Source organism: Carassius auratus, chromosome 32, assembly GCF_003368295.1.
Source record: "Carassius auratus strain Wakin chromosome 32, ASM336829v1, whole genome shotgun sequence".
In the NCBI taxonomy this organism is placed as follows: Eukaryota; Metazoa; Chordata; class Actinopteri; order Cypriniformes; family Cyprinidae; genus Carassius; species Carassius auratus.
The window spans coordinates 26849067-26874429 of NC_039274.1; the positions used below are offsets into that span (position 1 = coordinate 26849067).

The following is a 25363-nucleotide window of genomic DNA, read 5'->3' on the forward strand; positions in this document are numbered from 1 at the left end:
TCCAAAACTTAAAAAAGATTAATATTTTTACTCCTCACAGTTTGTCTTCAAAATCCAAAGTACACCGGTTATTAAAGTCAGAAAGAGCTTCTGTGCCAAGTGTGTTTTAATGAATGTACAGATATTTTATTTTAGTTTACAAATGTAACATTTTCAGATGCTACGTATGAATGTGTCAGTTATGATGGATAATATATAGTGATTTCTAGAAGCTTAGACAAAAGTTACTTTGATTATTAGTCATAGGCTATAGGTAAATTTATGTTCAAATACATTTTCAGCAACAATTCGACAAGTTATTTTAATATGAAATATACACTACTGCCTTTTTTATGTTACTTTTTTAATTATGTTTTATTTAGTTTCATATAACAAACGTTTTGGCAGAGCAGTATAATTTTCATTTAGTGTTTCTTTTTTTTTTTTTACCTAATATATATATATATATATATATATATATATATATATATATATATATATATATATATATAAAATATTCAGCTTTATTTCGATTGACAATATTTTTGATGATTTTAGTAAATAATTAATGTTTAAGGGCAAACACTTGACAGATGTATCAATATAAGCCATTGTTACACAGAAAAGAGCAGCAAAAACAGTGAGGGTGAATAATAACAAATTGCATTCTTTTTTTAGGCTAAATATTATTTTTATCAGATCTTTCTTTTTTAAACTCAAATATCAAAACTGTAAAGTTGCTAAAGCAGATGCCCATTAGATTGCCTCAATGTTTTTGTGTTATTGTGATATGTAATGAACCCCACAAGAGATACATTTAAATCTTTATTTAACAAAATGCAAATAAACAAAAGTTGACGTCAGATATAGTCTAATGAACCAGCCATGTCCGAGTCGAAGCCCATGCCTGTATGTCCTCTATTAGGATCAAGTCTTTGAAAGTACAGGAGAGGCGAGGCCGAGTGGGATTTCATCTTCAGTTGCACAGAAAGCTCCTCATTTCTCCAGCGGTGCATAATTCAACAGCTTCTCAATGAGATCCACGTGAGCCAGAAGCATCCGGCGACAGCAGTATCGCTTCAAACCCAGAGCATCAAGAGCATCACTGTGAAGATGAGCAGAGAGAGTCAGTTTCAAGCCACTCTTATCATCTGAAGCATGCAGAAAATCAAAACCAAGAGGAAATTTGATCAACTCACCCTTCTGTATACTCTGCTTGAAGAAGACCTAAATACGCCTCCCATTTGTTCCCAACAATCTTCCCACAAGTGAAGCAGCGGACGGGGATGATCATGGTGCAGGACGAGAGGACTGAATCAAAGAAAGCAAGCGTTTATTCTAAAACGCACAGATGATTTCCACCGTTTTTACTATTTTAAAGATTTTTTTTCTTCTTTTTTGTATGTCAGATACCAAACACTTTATTCAAAGTAAACAACTTTTCATTATATTAATTAATTAAGCATACCTATTAGTGTTTTTAAAAAAAGTCTCAACAATAAGACTAGACTCAGTCTATTATGGCTCATGAGGTTTTATTCTGCAGAGAAATGTAAATATGAGCTACTACAGATTCATATCTTAACAGATGAGAGCGGGTTGTTGTTATTATTGTTCAATGTGTCCAATAAAAATGTAAGAAACGTTACCTAAACAATATCGCGGGTAGCACACGTTCCTCTTGAGCCGCTTGAAACCAAACGAACGCAGTACAGATGCGTCATTTCCGCGACGCGTTTGTCAAAAGCGCGCGGGTGGAAACGTCGTTCTGAGGAGCGTTCCGCGCGCTTCTGAAAACAAGAGTGAGTCACGCGAGAAAATTCTAAATTCTAAATTCAGTAATTGGTGTGAGATAAAGTCACCAGATCTCTGTAACAACACAGATGTAAATTACGCAGTTCTTTTAAAATTATATTTGAGCCTTTTATGCTTATTTTATCCATACATGGGGTTTTCAGGCGTTTTGATGCCAAAGACGCTTACAAATTCTAAACACAAATATTTTCTAACAAGTCTTTATGATCACCTTTAACAACTTAAAACATCATTGAATAAAAGCTTTCTTTTTATATATATATAAACTAATAATAATTACTGACCCCAAACTTTTGAACGGTAGTGTATTGTTACAAAAGATGAACACTGTTCTTTTAAACTTAATATTCATCAAATAATTAAAAAAAAAAAAGTATCGCAGGTTGCAAAGAACTAAACATATTAAGCAGCAAATCTGTTTCCAACATTGATAATAAATCAACATATTAGAATGATTTCTGAAGGATCATGTGACACTAAAGAGTTGAGTAATGATGCTGGAAATTGTGATTTGCATTATAGGAATAAATTACATTTTAAAGTATATTAAAATAGAAAAAAACATTATTTTAAATTGCAATAATATTTCAAAATATTACAGTTTTTTCTGTATTTTTTGTAAACTAAATGCAGTCTTGGTGAGCAGAAGAGATGTGCGTGTGTGCGTGCGTGTGTGTATATATCATACAGTCTATGGTGTGTGTGTGTGTGTATATATGTATGTATGTGTGTGTGTGTGTGTGTGTGTGTGTGTGTGTATATATATATATATATATATATATATATATATATATATATATATATATATATATAAAATTCTTATATTGTTTTATTTTTCATTGTTTCATACTGTTAAAAACCAAGCCTTGTAGAATAAAACAATTCATTTAATAAATGTTTAAATCAAAGAAAGCAAAAAGCAAAGAAAAAAAGTCACACATACTGTACGAAAAAAAAGTTTGAATTCAAGTACTGAATTCTTTCTAAAAAAATAGCCCAAGGTGGGGAAAAATTCACACTGAGTCTGGGAAAATATTGTTCATTGTCCTTTAATAAGGTCAGCAAGTCACAAGGGAGCCATCTTGTTTTAATTCACACGAGGAAGAAAGGCAGCAGGCGAGGTTGTGTGCAAAATAAATACATATGGCAGGAGGAAAGGGGCCACATTAGAGGAACAGGTAAACTTCATTAGAACAAACAAATAAAATCATAATCACTCGTCGTCATCACCACCACCACCACCACTAAAATAACCACCATGTTGCCGCATCTTCATTCACATCATTACCATCAGTATCGCAACTTATACAGTCTTCTTTCTTTTAAATACAGAGTTCTAGTTGAATTATTGCATTACATACGCACTTTAAAGAAAATGTAATTTTCTGTAACAGTATGTCATGTGACGTGTGGGTGTATATTGTTTGTGTCTGCATGCATTTAGGGATTGTTTCTGATTTGTGTAGCACTCATCATAGTGTGACAGCAAAATTAAAGCTGCTGGCCGAGAGCTGTCATAATCTACGTTGCATCTACAGTATGTTGCATCACGCATCTATTCCCATTGGCCCACTTCAGCAAATCGTCAACATCGTTCCAACAAGAAACTAAGATTTTGAAATGGCACAGATGGTCTACAGTATGTAGTTCACACAGGCACTATTATTAAATTACTGAATGTCTTGTTTCTGGTTGATTGCAAGTGATGTCAAATACAAAATGAACCCATAGTACAATATTTGAATCTTTACATTTCTACACTTTCTCTCAGCAATACAGGCCTAACTGTAATAGATGTCAGTGGCTTAATATGTACATATGGATTTGCACAAGCATTTGCTTTTATTGGTATCAAGACATAAATAGCATTTAATTTCCATAAAAGACAGAAAACTTCTGTATTTTTAAACTTGAATCATGCATCTTAATGTTATTGTATCTTACAGTTGGCAGTTTGGACTTAAGTCCAGCTTGAAATAATTGGATAATTGGTTTAATTTCAACAATATGGCATGGATGAGGATGTTTTTGACCGTCAGGCAGAGTGACTTGAATGAAAGTTTTGGTGTAAATGTGCATTGGCTATAACTATGTTATATGAAAAGTGTTTGGCCTAAATACATCTCTAGCTTGCTTTAATAGCAGACAGGAACATCACCACAAGCACTAAAATTAAAGTACAGCATAAAATAAAAATGCCTAGCGACTAGAGTGACCATACATACTTATTTTCCAAGACATGACCTGGTTGGGATTTGTAAATTGCCTGAAATGTCACAGTTTTGGATGAGGATTTCTTTTTACTATTGATGTGTTCCACAGCCCTCACACATTATATTTGCATTGTCTTGACTGTTCTTTGTAGATCCCGCTTTATCGTGTGTCACAATTTGTCAATCATGTGTACAATGTCTGCACGCAATTGGTCAAACTACTTTTTAATTAGGACTTTCAGCAAGGATGAAAACAATAGGAAAGCAAAGTCAAAATCTGGACATTTTAGGCAATTTAGAAATCCTGGCCTGGATAAGTTCTGGACAAAGAGGATGTATGTTCACCCCGCTAGTGACTCCCCAACCCTTTATATAAACTTTAATAGTCTGTGAACTAAACAACCCCACTGTTTGACAACCATCGTAGGCCTTGTGTCAGTTTTTCTTGACTAATAAGATTACGCCCACCAATACAGCTCCAAGTGCGATGACAGCTCCTCCAATCAGGAAAGGCTTTAAACTTTCTAAGGCTTCACAGCTACATCCCGCGGACTCCTCCGTCCCCTGTTGATTGGTTTCTCCATCTTCCTCCGGATTCTCAGGTTCTGTGGGTTCAGCAGAGATGGGGTCTGGCTTTAGCGGTGGTGCTGCCTCCTTCTTCTCTGCTTTGGAGGCAGACTTTGATGCTCCTTTGGCTTTTGCTTCCATGTGGGCGTGGGATCAAGGGGTCAAGGAAATCCTGCAGGTTTTCCTGAGCTTTCTTTTGGAAATAAAATTATAAAGAAGAGGGAGAGTTTGAGGTTCTAAATCTCTCCATGTACACAACTGTTCAAAATTTGGGGTCAGTTATTTTTTGAAAGTCTCTTTTGCTTACCAAGGTTGAATTTATTTGATTAGAAATACAGTAAAACTGTATAAATGTGAAATATTAATCTAATTTAAAATAACTGTTTTGTGTTTTTAAATATTGCATTACTTAATATATGCCTGTGATTAATTTTTAGCATTATTCCTCCAGTCTTCAGTGTCACATGATCCTTCAGAAATCATTCTGATATACTGATCTGATGCTCAAGAAACTTTTCTTATTATCGATGTTGAAAACTGTTTCGGCTGTTTAATATTTTGTGCACCTTGAAATATTTTTTCACAGGATTTGTTTACACAGGATATCTTATTTTATTAATGGAGAGTTCAAAAGAACAAAAGAAGTTATTTGTAAGATTATAAAGATCTTTACTGTCACTTTTGGTCAATTTAATGCATCTTTGCTGATTAAATAGTTTTTGCTCGAGAGCAGTGGACTGAACTAGCATTATATGAAAAAGAGCTGCTGAAGAGTCTTTAACAATTGTCCACAGAAAAATGCACATGGGTTTAGGATGGAAAAATATGTGAACATGTCATCCAAAACAGAAATATATCACACCATAATATTTGACCTTGATATGGCAATGACATTACTGTATATGCAGTGGCCTACTACTGTTACATGCTGTGCTTGCTTGTATTAGACAGCCAAAGGGCAGCATCCATTAGTTTTTGTTTCCTTAAAAAGCATGTACGTGTTTCGTGCGTAGAAGCTCTTTTTCAAAGTATATGTAGGACAAAAAGTGACAAGTAACTATTAACAACAGTCATGTTGCTTACAGATGTGACCTTTTGCATCCACCGGACACAATGAACTATGGTTCTAAGGCATTAAACATGCACTAGTTAGTCTGCAGCATACAGAAATATCCCTGTTAATCTGCATGAGTCATACAGGACCGGTGGAGGGGAGGGGAGCAAATTACATTAAGAATAATTCAAATCACATAAAAGGACTGAAGCCACGCAGAACCATGAAGAGAATGTATAACCTGCGAAGATGGATTAAAAAATATGATGTGATGGATGCGATTTGTGTAGTGATGCAGTTATGACGGATGCACAGGCCCCAGCAGCGCATCACATTCTCTTCCCGTTCTGATGATATATGTCTGCTTAGGAAGATGATGATGGATGGAACATACCTTCTTTATGTTGCCTTGTAACCCTTCAAAGAAGGAATCTGGAGAGACGGAGGATGAGAAACCAAGAGATACGCTCTGCAGGAAGGCCTGAATCCGTCCTCAAGGAGAAACAGAATCAAAGGAAATGGAGTGATGGAGGACACAGCAGGAGGAGGAGGAGAGGAGAGGTACTGGGATGTACCACTCCATCACTGAGAATAGGGGAGGCGCAGTGCAGCTGGGGTGTGTGTACTTTCGTTCGGCGTGAACTGGTGCAATGCTTGTTGCATTGAAGTTTTATGTCATTTTACTTTATTGACGTCATATAGGTGCCACAGTCTGCAGCAAACTCAGACAGTTAGTGTCCTGGGGCAATCAATCCTTTAACAAAACATAAAATGCATTTTTTGGGGGAGTACCTAAACAGGTTTTACCTGAGCAGAAATGTTTTACAAACTCACTTGCATTGGAATGTCAGTCATGCGTCAAATGTCAGTCAAATTCCCACACACCTCAAAAGACTGTTTGGTATGAACCTGTTTATATCATCATTGAAGGGCCAGATCTATCTATCTATCTATCTATCTATCTATCTATCTATCTATCTATCTATCTATCTATCTATCTGTCTATAAAATGAAATGAATTATTTTATAAATGTATACAATCTATCTATCTATCTATCTATCTATCTATCTGTATGTACTGATAAAATCAATTAATAATAATAATTCATTACATTTATATAGCGCTTTTCTAGGCACTCAAATCGCTTTACATTGTCAGGGGGGCATCTCCTGATCAATTGATTAACTGATTTGTTTCTTATCCATTCACTCCCTGCTGATTACGAAATCTTAAGATATTCGGGAAATGACGTCGTTCCACGCCCAGCACACTATTTTGGAGGGGTCTCCTCTGTATTCACTAAGCCCGTCCCAGCAGTGTGCCAGTGGTTCCTAAGCAGCGGAAAAGCGCAGCGCCTCTTACGGCAACCAAAGGATGACGTGAGATACGCCAGGAGCGCAGGCGGGAAAAGGGATGCGGGTCTAGTATGCGCAACTGGAATGGAGAATCGCAACGACGTTGCTTGTATGGAAAAAAAAATACCGTAGCAAAGAAATACAGCAATCAATCTGACTGGGACCTGCTGCTGCCGCGGACACACTGAGCGTGGCCTGGGCTTACCGCACGATTTTACTACGTGGAGAGGGGATGTCATGACCGAGCCTGGGGAATACATGTTAGATTCGGGTGTGCGTGGACATTTTTTGCGGTTTGAAGGGAATATGGAGCGGCTTCTGACGCGACGCCTGCTTGGAAAGGCGTAAAAATATCCGTGACGTTACGGCGGAATGTCAGTGAAACCGAGGCGATCGGGATGAAATAAAAAGACATCCGTTTCTGGACAGCCCGAATTAAACACATCCTCACCCCTTCATGTGTCCGTGTGAATGCAAACGGGACGCCGCATTAACGGAACTGTTGCTGTTCTGAGACCTGTGGCTGGTTCGGAAGCGTGATCTGGGTCGGTTCTGCTGTTTTAATAGTGTGTGTGTGTGTGTGTGTGACGATGGGAGATTTAAGCGAGTCCATGCAGAAGAAGGTCTCTGGAAGACGCGCTCACACTACAGGTGAGTTTCCTCCAGAAAAGCGTAGTTGTTAAAATTACAGTTATTGCGCTAATGAAAAGAAAAACAAATGTTTTGTTTGTATATTGTACGTGTATTGCGATTCTTTGAAGCACATCTGAGTACATTCAGTATTCGGGTATTTTCAATACAACATTTGACCACAGTAACTATCGATTATCGGTAAGATTTTTTCGCATTACGAATATTACCATGTTTTTGGGCTTCTAGCACGATAGTACTGTGGTATTCTTTAAAGTACTTTAAGTTAGTGGTCAAATGATGTGTGTTTTTTGACAGCCGATGCCGATATCTCGGAAAGCAGGGGGGGCCGATAGCTGATATAATGCAGATATGAATTACATTATATTATATTAAATATATTTAAATTATTATTATATATATTAAATAAATTTGAAATAATTTGACAATGGATTAAAAAATAAATGTTTATACTTTAGATGACAGTATTTTTCACAAATAAATATTTAATAAAAAAGAAAAAAGGAAATTTAGCACTGTAACCAACAGGGGGCTCAGTAATCTGGGAAGTTTGTGTGCACTGGGAATCATATTTTTCAAATAAAGCCAGGGTTACACTCATTTTGCATAAAGCACACATTGAAAATGATGTGAATATGACGGTGGGCAAATGGATAAAGCGCAGCATAATTTAAAATCATGAGTTTAAAGTTTTAAAGCATTCAATTCACACGGACTGACCGTCGCACAGAGAACACGTGATCATGCTGGATACACATACACACTTCACAAGATCTCACAGCTGGATTCGACTGGGTTTGCAAGGTTTGTGAAATTAAATGTTCATTATTCATTCAAAGATTTGTTTCAATTATATAAATGCATATTTGCTTAATGCTGAAGGCAAATGAGAAAGTATTATAATGTTTGCCTTTCTACTAATTTCTACTAATTGGCCTAATATTAAAGCAATTGGTATAATACTTTTTGTATACATTAATTCCTTTGTTTAACTGTTCTGTCTGATTATTAGACAGACTTCTAACTGTGTTAGATAGATCTGTTAATGATGACAATGAACAAGAGAGAGAGTGTGAGCACTGTGTGCACTCAGCCCCTGCCGTTCTCAGCGCTGTCAAAATAAAAGTCCCACTTCGAACACATCGGCCAAGCAGAAAAACGTACCGGCCGATATTTTAAAAATGACAAATATTGGCCGATATATCGGCCTTGGCGATATATCGGTCGACCACTACTTTGAGTGTCTAATAGCATGGTATCTGAATATAGTAATCATTCTGTGCAATGTTAAATTATTTACGTACTTAAGTACCGCGGTATACCGTTTGATTCCATGGTATTGCCAGAGTATTTGTTTGTAAGTCATGTCAGAGTACCTTGATATTACCATGTCTTGAGATATGTACCATGGTCTTAACATTGTGGTCTTGGAAATACATTCGATCCTTTAAAAATACCAGAGTCTGTAATCATCAGTTTTTACACTTTTACCATAGTTTCATATAGAATATGAAATGCATAATTCATCAATTCATAACCGAATGTCATACTCAACACCGTTATTGCACAGAAAGTACTTGAATATTTTCAGGGTTGTTTGAACATGCTACCATAGTGGTTCTGTGACCTATTGATAACTCATTGTACATTTTAGAAATTTTTAATGTCATACCTTGTAAACCTGTAAGAATAGCAGTGGGTTTATTAAAGAAGAGTTATGCATTGCTGCAGGCATGTGAGCACACCCAGCATTTCTGGTTCATGACCAAGTAACGACAGTTTATTGTTGTGAATTAGAGGATGTCTGTTTTATAATTCTTGCTCAGGATGTCTGAGCTCCTTTTATATTTGACACATGGTGTGAAAAGGACAGTGGCGTTCAGAACCAGAGGCTTTTAATTCTTAATGGAGAGGTTGTGGTTGTATCTTCGAGGCTGTATAAAGCTCATCAGTGGTTTGAAGGGGCCAGCAAATGCATGTTCACTTAGAAAGGAAATTGCTGTAAATTACTAAGTGTAGCTTTTTGTATATGGACAAACAGCAGGATTTACAATGTAAAAAATAATGCGTAAAATATACGGTAAAAAACTGGCAGCTGTGGTTACCAGAATTATACCATAAAAAAATACAGTAACACAGATTTAGGTTTAATGGTTTTACCTTAAATGTACAGTTTAATACTGTAATTTAACTAATATAATATTAATATAACAACTTATCGAAGTACTGAAATCTGTTTTGTACTTTTGTAATAAACTGGTAACCACCTAAAGCAGGTGGTGATGAGAAAGACATGTGATGAAACAAAGCACATGACATTAGCTTTTAAATATTAATATACATATAAGGTGCACAGTGTCATTCACACTAGTCAAGTCACCTTTATTTATATAGTGCTTTAAACAAAAAGGATTGCGTCAAAGCAACTGAACAACATTCATTAGGAAAACAGTGTGTCAGTAATGCAAAATGATAGATAAAGGCAGTTCATCATTAAATTCAGTTATGTCATCTTAGTTCAGTTTAAATAGTATCTGTGTAATCATTTGCAATCAAGTCAATGATATCACTATAAATGAAGTGTCCCCAACTAAGCAAGCCAGAGGGGACAGCAGCAAGGAACCGAAACTCCATCGGTGACAGAATGGAGAAAAAAAACCTTGGGAGAAACCAGGCTCAGTCGGGGGGCCAGTTCTCCTCTGACCAGACGAAACCAGTAGTTCAATTCCAGGCTGCAGCAAAGTCAGATTGTGCAGAAGAATTATCTGTTTCCTGTGGTCTTGTCCTGGTGCTCCTCTGAGACAAGGGCTTTACAGGGGATCTTTATCTGGGGCTCAAGTCCTGGTCTCCGCTGTCTTTCAGGGCTGTAGAGGTCCTTTCTAGGTGCAGATCCACCATCTGGTCTGGATACGTACTGGATCCGGGTGACTGCAGTGATCCTCTGATCTGGACACAGACTGGATCTGGTGACCACGGTGACCTCGGAATAAGAGAGAAACAGACTAATATTAGCGTAGATGCCATTCTTCTAATGATGTAGCAAGTACATCAGGTGGTATGGGAAGTGTTCCCGGTTCCGGTTTACCTAATTAAAGCAGCCTAAAAATTTGGATATTAGAAGCATATTAGTATGTTATGTGTAAGCCAGGTTAATAAAGAGATGGGTCTTTAATCTAGATTTAAACTGCAAGAGTGTGTCTGCCTCCTGAACAATGTTAGGTAGGTTATTCCAGAGTTTAAGCGCCAAATAGGAAAAGGATCTGCAGTTGATTTTGATATTCTAGGTATTTTCAAATTGTCTGAGTTTTGAGAACGCAGCGGACGTAGAGGAGTATAATGTAACAGGAGCTCATTCAAATACTGAGGTGCGAAACCATTCAGGGCTTTATAAGTAATAAGCAAGATTTTAAAATCTATACAATGTTTAATAGTGCAGTGTTGACAGGACCGGGCTAATATGGTCATACTTCATGGTTCTAGTAAGAACTCTTGCTGCTGCATTTTGGACTAGCTGTAGTTTGTTTACCAAGCGTGCAGAACAACCACCCAATAAAGCATTACAATAGTCTAACCTTGAAGTCATAAATGCATGGATTAACATTTCTTCATTTGACATTGAGAGCATAGGCCGTAATTTAGATATATTTTTGAGATGGAAAAATGCAGTTTTATAAATGCTAGAAACGTGGCATTCTAAGGAAAGATTGCTATCAAATATCACACCTAGATTCCTAACTGATGACAAAGAGTTTACAGAGAAGCCATCAAGTCTTAGACCGCGTTCTAGGTTATTACAAGCAGAGTTTTTTTAGGTCCTATAATAAGCACTAAACACCATCATCGTGAGACTCATTAAACTGAAATATGCAATAAACATTAATTGAACAACATTGTATTTAACATACAACCCTAATAACATAAAACATAAGAAGAAACATAATTATTTCAAAGAAAAAACATCAAATCCCAGAATTCAACGCAGAGAATTCTGGGAACATCAGTTTAAGTTTTTCCCTGTAAATTTTACAGGAAACTACCGTTAACCATTTAACAGGTTTGTACTGTAGTCATTTTTTTTACTGTGTAGGATAATTTTCTTGATGTGTCATTAAGCTGATTTAACCCTTGAGCTGTATTTGAACAGATTGTCAACTGAAAAAAAGTTGCTGCTAAAATGAAAACAGACAATGAGTGCTATCTATTGACATTAATCGAAACTGATGTGACTGATGCAGATATGGCCAAATATCAGATGATTAGTCTGCTGGTCCGATATAGATAATTTTATCACTAATATTTGCTAATATGTATTTAAAGATAATCAAAATTGGTTTTATATTTTTTAGTAAGTCGTGATCTTACAGTTTGTCTTTGAAAAGTATTATTTTCATGACTGTCCTATGGCTCCATTCTTGCATGAAAGCCCATATTTTTCAGTCTAATTAATTCCAGATGGATAAAAAAGTCAGACCCTTGTGTTTTTTTATGTTTATTTTATTAAATCATGCATTTCTTGTGAAAAGTGAAGGGCCAACCTTTTTATGTTTTGCAAGAGCCTCTTTCTATTAAGCATATATTATTGGACTATTGGAATACTTTTAATGCAAGTACAACAATATTATTTACTAAGATCTATAAATGACTTGTTCAATACAGTTCTTCCAGAACATTTTTTATGCATTTATCCATTATTTTTAAGAGATTTTTTTAATCATATATACAACACATTTCAAAACAAAACATTTTCTCTTTTTACAACTCAGCTGGAAGAAAATGTACAACGCAGCTTTTGGTATTGAATTTACTGTTACCTAAATTCATCCCATTGTGGAAGAAAATGTTATGAAAACATTGTTTCATGTGCTCAAGACTGCCTGATTGATAATATTTTAAACATGAACATATATACTGAAAATACCAAGAGTTAAAATCCCCCAATCGGAGCTTTTCTCTTAACGATTGTGCAATTTGCTGCTACTTAATCTGCAATCAAACATTCTGAGTGACGAACTGTAATAAATCCAAACTCAAATCTTAAATATTTTGTTTTTGAGATTATGGCTCCTGCATAAATGCATTTATTCAACCTCTGTGTGACAATACAAGGTCTTCTTTGTTGTTTTTAATAGAAAAACATGAACATAATTTGGAATCATTGGAAGTAATATTAATACTCTCTTTTAGGAGAAGTCAAGGTTTTAGCAGGTTTCATTATGTAAGTAAGAGAGTGTGTTAATGTATGTGATAAATATGTACTAAATAATTTAACCATTATCCTTCGGCCCTACTTCTCCAGCATCTCCCATGACGAACAAGCAATCCAACTCTATTCTTCAGACAGTGTGGTACTGCATATTGAGGTGTAGGTGGGGTCTTGAAATGGCCTGGAGGCTCCATTCGGCCTTCAGAAGCAGGCTTTCCTCTCATGAAATCTCTAGTATTGTACTGTAGTGAACACACTTGCAATAAGCCAGTCAAGTCTCTCACAGCATAAACAATCATCAGATCAAAGAATGTCCTTTGTAGGATAATACAGTTCATGGAGAGTGATTTGTTATTTTGGCCCGAGTCTATCCAGTCTTTGCTCTAAATGATGCAACACTTTGGTTCTGTTCTGGTTCTGTAATTACTGCCATTTGAAACCGAAGCAGAATGATATTTTGTGATAAAACAATATATTAAGTGCAACAATTTACATGAGAATGGTGAACGATTTAATGAAAGATTCAAAAAAAATTTGGTTGATTTGCGTTTCATGCATGAGATCGAATGTTATTAGAGTTTGATCATAAACATATGGTCCAGTAGTTAACTTAAATTCTACGAAAATGTTCTCCAAAAAAAAGATCTCTGCAAGAACAACGGAGACGTTTTCTCCACAACATCCCGCAGTCCGTCACCAAAAACCATGCTGAACCATGCAAAAGTCCATCTCTCTGAATCAAAGACAAGTTTAATAACATAATTGACTGTGTGTTAAACTAGTTGCTTGACCGATACAGGCTCTTTAATGTGGGTCACTTTCGTCTGTTCTCAGTTCAATAGGTTGCATTTAACTATTTAAAGTCTGTTTCAGCACATTGTTCATCACACAGCATGAACCTAATCAGACAAATCTGGGTTTTATTTTAAACTAATTGACTCCGGGAGTTAATCATCACCTCACCTTGATAAAAATTCAGGATTCCCATCAATGCATCTCCAGTCAGGCTTTTCAGTGAATGTCTTGAGTTTTAAAGTGACTCGTGGATGAATCAGTCCATTGATTGTCATATTCTTTGGTGTTATCATGCTGCATGTGTGCGAGTGCGTTCATGATCGATAAAGCTTCTAATAATAGTTGCAAAAATATTCTTGAGTAGAACAAGAGACCATGCATTTTTGCATTCTGTCTGCACTATTTTGTAATTGTTTGTAATTTTTTTTTGTTTACACATGCGTCAGACGGATGTCACAGATTATTGTGTTGCAGCTTGAGATATATATATAGATCTCAAATAGTAAGTGTTACATTTTCATGACAATGGAATGAAGTTTAATTTGATCTGTCTGTGTTTCCATTTTCTCCAAATTGATGTGGCATTATGTCTAAAAATAGTGTTATGAAATTAACTGGTTTCAAATAAAATCTGTGTAGTTAATTTTGTTTCAACAATTTTGTGTGCATTTTATTTGCTGTCATTAATTGTTCAGATGTTATGTTTATGTTTATAATATGCATAAAATGTGTATGTATAAAACATTTTATATGTATAATCATCTCATTGTGAGCTGCTACAGATTTGATTGTAGTCAGCTTTGGAGATGAGCTATGAGACACTATGAGACCAGAAAAAAAATAGTAAAATATTTTCTCATCACTTCAGGCTGCTATCATTTATGACTCATTTGGATGAGGTGTTGTGGATGTACAATCTCATAATACATTAGCATATCATTCATATTAATAAGGCCACTTAGTGAGACTGGATGTACTTCCAGTGTTTCACAAGCTATTATTTTGCTATTTAATGCACTGACATTCAGATGTTTTCAAGTGTGGCTCGTGCACTTTTCGTGGGTCTCTTTAAGTGAGTGTCATGATATCTGACCGATGCTTTATCAGGATTACATGACACTGAAATCATCCGAAACCTCTTCTTACAACAGGATGGTTGTTTGAAATCGATTTTCTATCCTCAAGTGCATTTAAACCACACCATATAGATTATTTGATGACAAGCTGTTTGCAGAGTCATCGGGCAAGTATTTCTGTGGAGGCGTGGCATTCTGAAGGTGACTGACAGGCTACAAGACTCATTATTGAGTTACAGACATCTATACATTGTTGCTAATTTGCACACGCAGTAAAGCGCAGAAGTGACTGTCCACTTTTTTTGGCTTTGCATCTGGAAGTATGTCTCCTGTTTATTTTCTCCATAGGAATTTCTAAACAAACCAAGCTAGCTCAGAGATGAATCATAGCGGCACAACCTTTAATTTGATGCAGAAGTATTGTGCAAATATTCAAGTTTGCTCATGTTTGAAAATCTGAAAAAAAAAGACAAAGGCACAACACATGAGACCTGTGCTCTTAAATGAAATAATGAAGCGCAGTGAATGATGCAAACGAAATAGAAACATCAGCACATGCACAGTGTGCTAAACTATGATTGTGTTATGCATTATATTATACTTTACTTTTACTTAGAGCCATGGATAAATGTTAAAAATCTGTGTGTTTTTTTTTTGGTTGTTAAATATTGAATTGTTTCTAAGATCCATCTCCAACGTGATAGGGAATATATTGTGGATTGTAGGTATTGTAGTGCTTTATTATTTTTATTATTATTATTATTATCATTTATATAAATAAAAAATTTAAATACACTTTTGTAAAACAATTTTTTTAACCCACAAGTCACTTATATAAGAATATATATAAATATATATATATATATATATATATATATATATATATATTCACAAACACAGTCAACCCATATATAATTATGATAATATAGAAAGAATATATGCATCTAATATCATCTCAGTGAAGATAATAGTTGCTGTGTCTTGCTGTGTATAATGCATTTGTTTGTCATCCCATCAGATTCATTTGCTGCCCCCCCCCCCCCCCCCCCCCCAAATTGAGAAGATTCACTGTGTATGCCAAGTTGAAGTATTTTTAACTTGATGTGACATGCTTATGTCAGGAGACGCTGGAAAACAACCAAAGATGTCTGTCTGCCGCATGTGTACACTGACTGCATTTAGTGCATGCAGAACCCCAGAACATGTCCTGTGTGAATGTCTCCAGTGTGCACAAAGGCAAATATTCAGTCCTGCTATGAGTACAGTGTTGATACAAGGAGCCAGCATGAAAGCAGCCAGCTGACTGGATCCTGCTCTGCTCTGTTCTGTCTCTCTCTTTCTCCTTGCCACACGCTCAACACTTTTTTCCCCTGTCATGCCCTATTTATTTTTCAACACGCTGCGTTCCACCCCCTACCCATTCCTTGGCATGTCAGTACATAATCCCTCATTTCCATTATGAAGTCAACACTTTTATTTGATCGATTCAGGGCCAAATTCAGAATCTTTCCACTTTACAACCATCTTCCTGACCTTCAAACCATCCATCCATCTTTTTTTTTTTGCCCAGCTTATCAATTATTGACCAGGTTCGACCATGTCATTTTTTTTTTCTTACCTTCCTATCAGTTTTGATGTTGTTTTCCATTCAGTCTTTCCCCTTATAAATCACTTTAAATTAAAGTTAGTCTCAAAACTAATGATTTTTTTTCCATAAAACGTTTGGGTTTATGGATTAACCTAGATAAGAGAATGACAAATTTTCCAGAGAAGGGAAAATTTTCAGACATGTGCCATCACTTCTGATGATTTGGTGTTGCAGAAGTGCATCCCCAGACTTCTTTATTAAATAACTTAAGAAATTCCTCAAATGGAAAACATTTAGTTTAAGCTTGTTTTTATTAGGCCTGTGTTTATCAAAGAAAAACATGCAGTATTAAATTGGTTAAATAAAATGGTCACATTATTGGCATTGGGATGGTTCAGATGACCAAAAACAAAAAAACGTATTGGCTTTTAAAAATCCTGATCAGAAGATTCCTACATTTAAATTTTTTTCAACATCTTTAATTTCCCCCGGTGAAATGGCTTTGTGTTTTCACCATCTCTGTGTAGCTGCAGCCCTCTTTCTCTGTCTTCTCTCCTTTTCATCTCGCTCATCCATACTCCAAGTTTGGCTTCAACCGCTCTCGTCCTTTTTTTAGATTGAGGACCATGTGCTACACACACCCACTCTCCCCTGCCTCTCCTCTCCTCTCATCTCTTGCTCCAGATTCTTCCTTCCCTCCTTCTTTCTCGTCCTCCTTCACTAACCCTTGCTCTCTTTTGCCTTCTGTCTTTTTTCTCCTAATTTTCATGCTAGTCCTCCTTTACCCTGCATCCTCATCATGTTTCACTTTCACTGCCGCCCACTTGGTTCTTTCAACATCTTCCAGCTCCACCTGCAGTGTGTGTGTGTGTGTGCGTGTGTGTGTGTTTTTGTGGATTTATGTCTGCTCTGAAAGAGTGTATATGCCTGAGTAAGTGTGAACATGCTGTCCAATTCTGAAATGTATCAAATCAAAAACAAATATGAAACGTTTTGCAAGTTTTTGAGGTGAAATCTTTAAAATGGATTTAAAGTTGTAAGTCTGACTTTAGATAAGTCTCAGATTAGACACACTGACTGCACACTCATTCAGTATTTATAATCACTATAACAACTGTATATGATGGCCCTCTGGTTTAGGGTGTTGCTTTTTGTTGGCCGTTTCTTTTAGGTGATAAATGATATGAGCCATTTCCCTTTAGAGGTCCCCTCAGTGACAAACATTGTATTGTAGGGTGTTTTCTGTTAAAGCAGGAAATAATGGCAGGAAATACCAGTTGTTGTTTTTAGAACTACTTTGATTTGGTAGTCAAAGGAATAAAGTAAAGACAGTAATATTGTGAAATATTAAAATTTAAATTCACTTATATTATATACTTTTATATTTTAAAATGTAATTAGTTCCTGTGGTCAATTTCAGAAATCATGAAACATGATCCTTCAGAAATCATTCTAATATATTGATTTGCTGCTCATATATATATATATAGTAGATAAAAAAAATAATTATAATTAATTATAAAAAATGTATAATTAAAATAAAAAATAAAACAAATTATAATTAATTAATTAAATTGTATTATATATATATATATATATATATATATATATATATATATATATATATATATATATAAAATAAAATTTTATTAATTATAATTTTTTTGTAAATACTGGCCCCAATGTTCTGAATGTTAAATCCTAAAATGAGTTAGTAGAGAACACAGATTAATTTATTTAAATATGCACCAAATTTAATTCACAAAAATAATAACACATGCTATTTGTAAATAAAATAATCTTATTTTAAATAAGCTGGAAAAATGATTTGCCTGCATAGTTGTGAAAAAATAGAAATGGGGGGCTAAGTGGTTTGTTGATTATAATGGAAGTGATTTTAGTTTTTATCTACTGTAGGAATAGCCTTAGACTTTCATAGCAGAGTACAAGATGAGTCTTGCCTCATGGGTTTCATCTTGCCTTCCTGAGGATGTGAGCAGGATGTTTATATGCTGAGAATGGATGTATTTTTGTATCTACATGAAGTGTTTTTGGTATCCAGACAGGCTTCATATTTGTGTTTGGTTTTAGGGATGTGTCTTCATGGATAGATGGATGGTAGGAAAGAAAGAAACAGAGACGCAGGTGTGAAGAGAAAAGGGAACATGAACGGATGAACTGCTAACAGTGTAATAGGCTGCGTGTGTTATTGTACAGCTGTAGTGAAACCATTTACAATCTGTCATTTTATCAGGCAGGAGAATGATTAACTAGTACCTCAAGTCTTCTACTTTAATGATTAACTAGTACCTCAAGACTTCTCAAATTACTTCTGCTGTTTTTTATTGTGCAGAGACAACTACAAGTCAGCTATTTATGTTGAATTTCTATGAGAGAGCTTTCAAATTATTGCAGTGTTTGTTTATTGGGTTTGACTTGTCAACCAATGGCAGGAGTTTGGGGCGGGATCTATTTGTTTAAACCAATATTGACAAAAACGAATTGATTAAATTAAAAACAATCATTATCAGTGATATGAATGCAAAGATTTATTTTGTGTGTTCTAAGAGTTTGGGATTTGAACAAACTTGGATCTTTAAACCCAATGGAAGAAGGAAGAAAATGTTGATTTCATGTTGACTTGAACCTCTGCTCCACACCATCCCCTAAAAAGCACAAATGCTTTGGGGAAGTGCTTAGCCGGGGCGTTTCCCTTTACCCTGATCCAGAAAAAGCCCATCACATCCTGTATTATCATACATTAGCCATCTATTTTTGTCTCCACAACATAGAACGTTGCCTGTGTTCTCTGAAAGTACCTGTTGATCGATTAAATGTTTTGATTGAGATGTGTGTTGTAAATAGAGTGATTTTGCCACACAGTGAAAGTTTTCTGGGTCGGAGCTTTACAGTGTCTGAACTGAAAGCGGTATCCATGGAAACCATCAGTAGTCCTCGTTCACAATCACAAGACTCTCTCTGTTTGTTTTTGTCTTGTAGTTGGTGATTGCTGTGGTAAGCATGACTACTATTTAGGGAAGTGCAATATTATCAGACCACTATTAGAATTGGCTGATAAAGGCTAAAAATGTTTGCATTTTTGCAATTTGAAAAAATGTATGCCTATATGCCTTGCTGATAAGACTAATAACTCATGTGTTCTGGGTGTCAAACCAAATCAAACTTTTGCCTGAATGGTGATTCGATTCACTGTTTTGGATCGCCACATTTGTGTGATAGATTAAACAGTTGCTAGCTTTATACCTTAACAGCTGTACTGCAACACCCTGAACACCCTAATAACTGCAATGCAACACCATGAAAATCCAAACAAAACACATTGAACAGTCTAACAACTAACAGTCTAACAAGACGAAGGAGATTGTTGTAGACTTCAGGAGAGCACACACTCAGCACGTTCCTCTGACCATCAACGGTGCGACTGTGGAGAGAGTGAGCAGCACCAAGTTCCTGGGTGTGCACATCACAGAGGACCTCTCCTGGACTGAAAACACCGCAGCACTGGCCAAGATATCAAATCAGTATCTCTACTTCCTCCGCAAACTGAGGAGAGCCAGAGCCCCACCCCCCATCATGTACACCTTCTACAGAGGCACCATCGAGAGCATCCTGTCGAGCTGCATCATTGTGTGGTATGGCGACTGCAACACGTCCTGCCGAAAGACTCTGCAACGCAAAGTGAGAGCAGCTGAGAAGATCATTGGTGTCTCTCTCCCCTCCCTCCAGGACATTTATGGAACCCGTCTCACCCGCAAAGCCCTCTGCATCACAGGTATCCCACTCACCCACCACACAGCTTCTTCAGCCTGCTGCCATCAGGGAGGAGACTGCAGAGTCTCCAGGCCAGGAGCAGCAGACTGATGGACAGCTTCATTCACCAGGCTGTCAGAAAGCTGAAATCTATCCCGAACTTGCCCCCCTCCCCTCTTCTGCCCCAGGCAGAACTGAACTATGACCAGCATTGGTCTGCTCACTACCTCATTCTCCATGGAACTGACGTCATTCCACTACCTCATCAGTCAGTTAAATAAAATAACTGCTCTTGCACCCTTTGCCACTTTAATCAGACTTAATAAGCTTTTGTTTTTGCACTAAATAATCTTTTATCTGCACTGTTGTTCACTTTATTGATTTGCACTCTATCTGTTTTTTGCCTTGCGCTCCTTTATCTTTATTTTTAATTTAATTTTATGTCTTTTTAACATTCCCTTATTGTATCTACATTTTATATTTTGATCTAGGTTTTTAGGTTTTAATGTTAATGTTATCTGTGTGCACCGGGGGTCTGATAGTAATGCAATTTCGATTCTCTGTATGTATGTACTTTACATGTGGAAGAATTGACAATAAAGCAGACTTGAACTTGAACTTGAACTGTACTGCACCACCACAAACACCCTAACAACTCCGCTGCACCACCACAAACACCCTAACAACTCCGCTGCACCACCACAAACACCCTAACAACTGCACTGCCTCACCACGAACACCCTAACAACTGCGCTGCACCATCCTTAACACCTTAACAACTGCACTGCCTCACCACGAACACCCTAAAAAGTGTGCTGCACCTCCTTGAACACCCTAACAACTGCGCTGCACCACCACGAACACCCTAACAACTGCCACCTTGAACACCCTAACAACTGCTCTGCACCACCACGGACACACTAACACCTGTGCTGCAACACCTTGAACACCCTAACAACTGCACTGCCTCACCACGAACACCCTAACAACTGCACTGCAGCACCCTGACACCTTTACAGTAGAACACCGTAGCAAGTGCATAGCAGTGCCTTTGCGGCTACACCCCCTGAATGACATAGCAACTCCTGGAAACCACCCAAATACCCTAGAAACTGTAGAGCAATGCACTTGCCACCCAGAAGATCCCAGCAGCTGCATAGCAACACCCTGGTAACGGCATAGCAATGCCATAGCAACCACATAGCTTCACTCTGGCAGCCACCCAGAACACCCTAGCAACTGTATAACAATGCACTGGGCACCAAGAATTCCCCTAGCAATTACAAAGCAACACCTTGGCAACCAGACATGACACCCAAAAACCCTAGCAACCACACAGCTTTACCATTACAAACAAACTAGTAGGCAAGTAGGCTTTAGGATAGCATGAGTAAATATACTCATTTCACTTGCTAAATACTGATTTCTGTTTGTCGTCATTCTCATGGGCCACTTCCTCTTTGCCTTTCTTTTCCTCTTTCACAATTTCCCTCAATCCTCTTTTTCTCTCTCTTTCTCTCTAGTGTCTTATTCCTATCAGACCAGTTTCAGTTTCAATCTCTGATGCACAATTATAAAACTTAAAGAAAAATAGATCACCCAAAAATTAAATGATACTTGAATGGTGTTTTTGTGATGAAATGGGAATGAGTAAATGGCAGAATAAAAAAAAAATTGGGTGAACTACTTCTTTAAAGTGACTGATTATAAGAATATTGTTCTGTGCTGTGTTTTGAAATGTGTGGACAGAAAACTGAGGAGTTTTTTTCTGCAATCGCACTTCCATGCATCTTTTTTTTTTGGTCTTGTCGTGTTTTTTTCTCGTCTTTATTGCAGAATTGAAGAAGTGGTCGAATGAGAAGTCTTACTGTGTGTGAGTTAGGCGGTCCGTAACTGGAGTGTGTTGACGTGTGTTTCAGGGCAGTGATGCCGGGCATGGTACTGTTTCGGCGACGCTGGTCAGTCGGCAGTGATGACCTGGTGTTACCCGCTTTCTTCCTGTTCATACTACACTGCATATGGTGAGTCTGTATTTGTGTTTGTCTGTACAGTTTGTTCTTTTACATTCATGCACGAGTAAACAGACATATTTTTACCTGCATTTCTGCAGTCTTGATGAGCATAAGACACTTTTTTTAAAAACATAAAAAATCTTACTGGTCCCAAACTTTTGAACTGTATGTGTATGGTATATGTAGATGTATGTATGTGTATCAATGCTTATGTAAATGATAAATTTGAATTTAATCAATGTGACAGTTACATAATAAATGGTTTAACATTTACAGACAGTTATGTCAGTTGTTGGTATTGATGTAAATAAGTTGAGGTTGTTATTACGGTTTATATTTTATAAAAATATAATGAAGAATAATGATAAATTTTGCCAAAACATACTCATTTTGGTTATTTTGAGGCGACAAACGTGTAAATTTGTATTCTGAAAATCTCTTTTTAACCCACGTGTCATAAATATCAGCTTTCCGAGGTTTGTACGATCGTGTGTATGTTCGTGTGATGTCATGGCTGTGCTCTTTCGGCAGGCTCGTGGTTCTGTCCGTGGTTCTCTTTGGGCTGCCGTACAGTTCAGGGCAATCATGCTCGGTCACGCTGGTGGATCACGGTCGCGGTTACCTGGGCATTCTGGTCAGCTGTCTGATCTGTGAGAGTGCCATCATGTGGCTGAGCATGAGAGGCAGCATCCTGTATACACAACCTAGAGAGGCAGTGCAGTATGTGCTCTATATACGGCTGGGTAAGATGCACACTTGCACATAAAAACAACCACTTCTACTAGTTCTCTTAATACATGCAATCTCACAAGTCAGCTCTGTTAACTAGCCTGCAAAGGCTGCATTGAGGCATCATAGACTGCTTCTGTGGTAATTTCTATTTCAAATGTTAAGGCAACATTGCAAGTATCCTTTTTGGAGAAAGCAATCCCTGAATGTGTTGTAGTGAGCTCAGTGAAAAAATCCTGAGCTCTTAGTTCAATCCAATTAAAATTGACTATTTTGTTTAGTTATTGCATGTGTTGATTTTTTTTATTTTTTATTATTCAAACGCAGAGGTTAATGGAAGCTTGTTTTCACCATGGAATAAAAAAACAATTAAAGGGTAATTTCAGCCTTTTTTTGTCACAATTCGGACTTTTGTTTCTTGCAATTGCAAGTTTATATCTCACAATTCAAGCATTTTGTTTCCTAGAATTGTGAGTTTCTATCTTGCAATTGGAAGTTATAATCTAGTTATAAACAGGATTCTAAGTTTGTTTCTCGCATTTCTGACTTTGTCTGAAATTTTATTGTACGTTAAATAATTAAGTTTTTTTGCTTCTGCCTCAGAATAGAAAATAGTTGCAACCTTTTATCTCAAGATTCAGATTTTTTTCTCGCAATTGCAAATTCACATCTCGCAATTCAGACCTTTTCCCTCAGAAATCAGAATTTAATTTTTTTGCATTTCTGACTTTCTTCTCCGAATTTTCAGTTTTCATTTAATAATAGTTTTTTTTGCTGCTGCCACAGAATAAAAATTTTCTCGCAATTGCAAATTCAAATTTTACAATTCAGACTTTTCCCTCAGAATTCTTAATGTACATCTTGCACTTCTGACTCTTCTCTGAATTTTTTGTTTACATCATGGGATTCTGTTTTATTGTTTCTGCAATATAATACAAATTAAAAAGGTAACTTCAACGTTTTATCGACTTGTTAGAATTGCGAGTTTTCTGTCTCATTATCTTAAGTTACAAACTTACAATTTTATCCCATGATGGAAACAAGCTTCCATTTGAGTGAGTTTTGACCAAATCAATGAACAAAGTATGAGCAATAATAATCCTAATGCTTACCATAACAAGATTTTTTGAGTTGCGTTGTTTCACTGCAGATTTACAGTGCAACATGATGAAAACTCCTACTCCATGTGGTTAGGTCCTAAATCATCCCTTGAATTGTTTGCTCTCTCTGCAGCCATCCTGCTAGTGGAGCTGGTGTATGCGGTGGTGGGCATCGCCTGGTTGGTGCAGTACTACCAGCCCTGCTCCGACATCACTGCCAAGAACCTCGCCCTGGGTAAGACATGAATCAAAACCATAAGAGCAGGCATTACTAAATCACTACTCCGGCTATCTTGAATAGTAAAATAAAATCCCTTCCTTGCTTCATGTTGTTCTCTCGCTTGTAAAGGTGAAACAGAACATAGTTGATCATTTGAAAGTGTTTCTAAGTCTTGCCAATTTAAAAATGTAAGTGTTTTTAACATTTCAAGCACTCAAGAACTCAATTCGGTACTTGAGCATTGTTATTTGTGCGCGCACACTCAAAGCATCATGTTTCAGACAACAGAACTAATCCTCTTTCACGTATCCTTGCGCTTGAGCAGACAATAACACACAAAATAATCTACAAATGTCTGTCTCAGCAAAGATTCCCTTAATAAGTTGGTTGTGTTTTGAATGAATGAAGAAAGTCTTAAAGGGACAGTAGCCTATAAATACCTGCTGCTGTCTGTGTAATTAATGTTATTCAAGAAAACACAGCTTTAACTGTTTCATTTATACAGTGAACAATAGGCAATGCTATTTTACACTTAATTATTACATTTCTGTGCCTGAAAACTAATGTTAGACATTACTTTATTTGTAGATTTGTTATGTTTTATCTATGCTTTTAATTTTTTGTTTGTGCTTCATTTGTTACTGATGGTTCACTTGTCTTTAGTTATAATAGTTGACCTTTTTTAGTTATGATACTAGTTTCTGCTGTGGTATCAAAGTATTTGAAGTGTTCTTTAAATAATAAATTTTTTTTTTGCTCATCCAAAAATCGACTCAAAATCTGTAATTTGATCCGAGCCGTGCATTTTGTGATCTGTTGGACTGAATGACAGAAGTTTTGAATCATGCTGATTTGTCCACAGTGAAGTTTAGCTGATATCTTTTTTTTATTAGGGCTGTTTAAATTCATTTTGGCTGCCAAAATCTGAAGAATGCCTGTCCGAAGGGCTACAAGGGATTTTGAAATTAAAAGCCCTTAAGTGGCATGTAGGGGTTGGGAAATATGACTTAAAATCTGACATTGTGAGTAATTTTATAACCATCTTAATGATATATAGATCACATATCACGGTGTTGTTGTTTTTTTATTAAATAATAAACTAGTTAATATTTAACAACCACTGCTTGTTTTTGGAGAATCCAGTAAATTAAATACTTCACACATATAAAATGTACTAAATTAAACTAAAAGTTCTAGCTTGCTTTGTCAAATAAACCTTGCTGTCACGGTTTGC

General features: G+C 36.4%; 2 protein-coding genes and 1 long non-coding RNA gene across 5 annotated transcripts in view; 1 reads left to right on the plus strand and 2 right to left on the minus strand.

The window, feature by feature from the left end:
* Window positions 1-791: 791 nt before the first annotated feature.
* On the minus strand, window positions 792-1771 carry polr2l (RNA polymerase II, I and III subunit L). Of its 2 annotated transcripts, none has more exons than XM_026216941.1 (3): window positions 1629-1771; window positions 1179-1290; window positions 792-1084 (listed from the first exon to the last, which is right to left on the minus strand). In XM_026216941.1, the coding sequence occupies exons 2-3, from the start codon at window positions 1271-1273 to the stop codon at window positions 976-978; spliced, it is 204 nt and encodes a 67-aa protein (XP_026072726.1). In that variant the 5' UTR covers window positions 1274-1290; window positions 1629-1771; the 3' UTR covers window positions 792-975. The 2 variants fall into 2 exon arrangements, with proteins under 2 accessions (XP_026072726.1, XP_026072727.1); XM_026216942.1 differs by having other exon boundaries at window positions 1179-1317; window positions 1629-1727.
* Window positions 1772-2827: 1056 nt separating this feature from the next.
* Window positions 2828-6195, minus strand: LOC113051962 (uncharacterized). The gene is made up of 2 exons (XR_003276968.1): window positions 6023-6195; window positions 2828-4767 (listed from the first exon to the last, which is right to left on the minus strand). It is a non-coding gene; the product is annotated as an uncharacterized LOC113051962 (long non-coding RNA).
* A 696-nt stretch (window positions 6196-6891) lies between these two features.
* dagla (diacylglycerol lipase, alpha) overlaps window positions 6892-25363 on the plus strand; it is a 37636-nt gene continuing 19164 nt past the window's right edge. The window contains exons 1-4 of one of the 2 annotated variants that reach the window (XM_026216164.1): window positions 6892-7635; window positions 21988-22089; window positions 22612-22823; window positions 24043-24144. In XM_026216164.1, coding sequence (XP_026071949.1) covers window positions 21995-22089; window positions 22612-22823; window positions 24043-24144 — 409 coding nt within the window. In that variant the 5' untranslated portion in view covers window positions 6892-7635; window positions 21988-21994. The remainder of the gene's footprint in view (window positions 7636-21987; window positions 22090-22611; window positions 22824-24042; window positions 24145-25363) is intronic. The other variant, XM_026216163.1, reaches the window with a different exon arrangement.

Excerpts from the sequence above, each read along its gene's own strand:
- polr2l (XM_026216941.1), bottom strand. The coding sequence starts at position 1,273 with ATGATCATCCCCGTCCGCTGCTTCACTTGTGGGAAGATTGTTGGGAAC. Across the intron at positions 1,085-1,178 it reads CAAGCAGAGTATACAGAAGG|TGATGCTCTTGATGCTCTGG; the intron begins GTGAGTTGATCA and ends TCATCTTCACAG.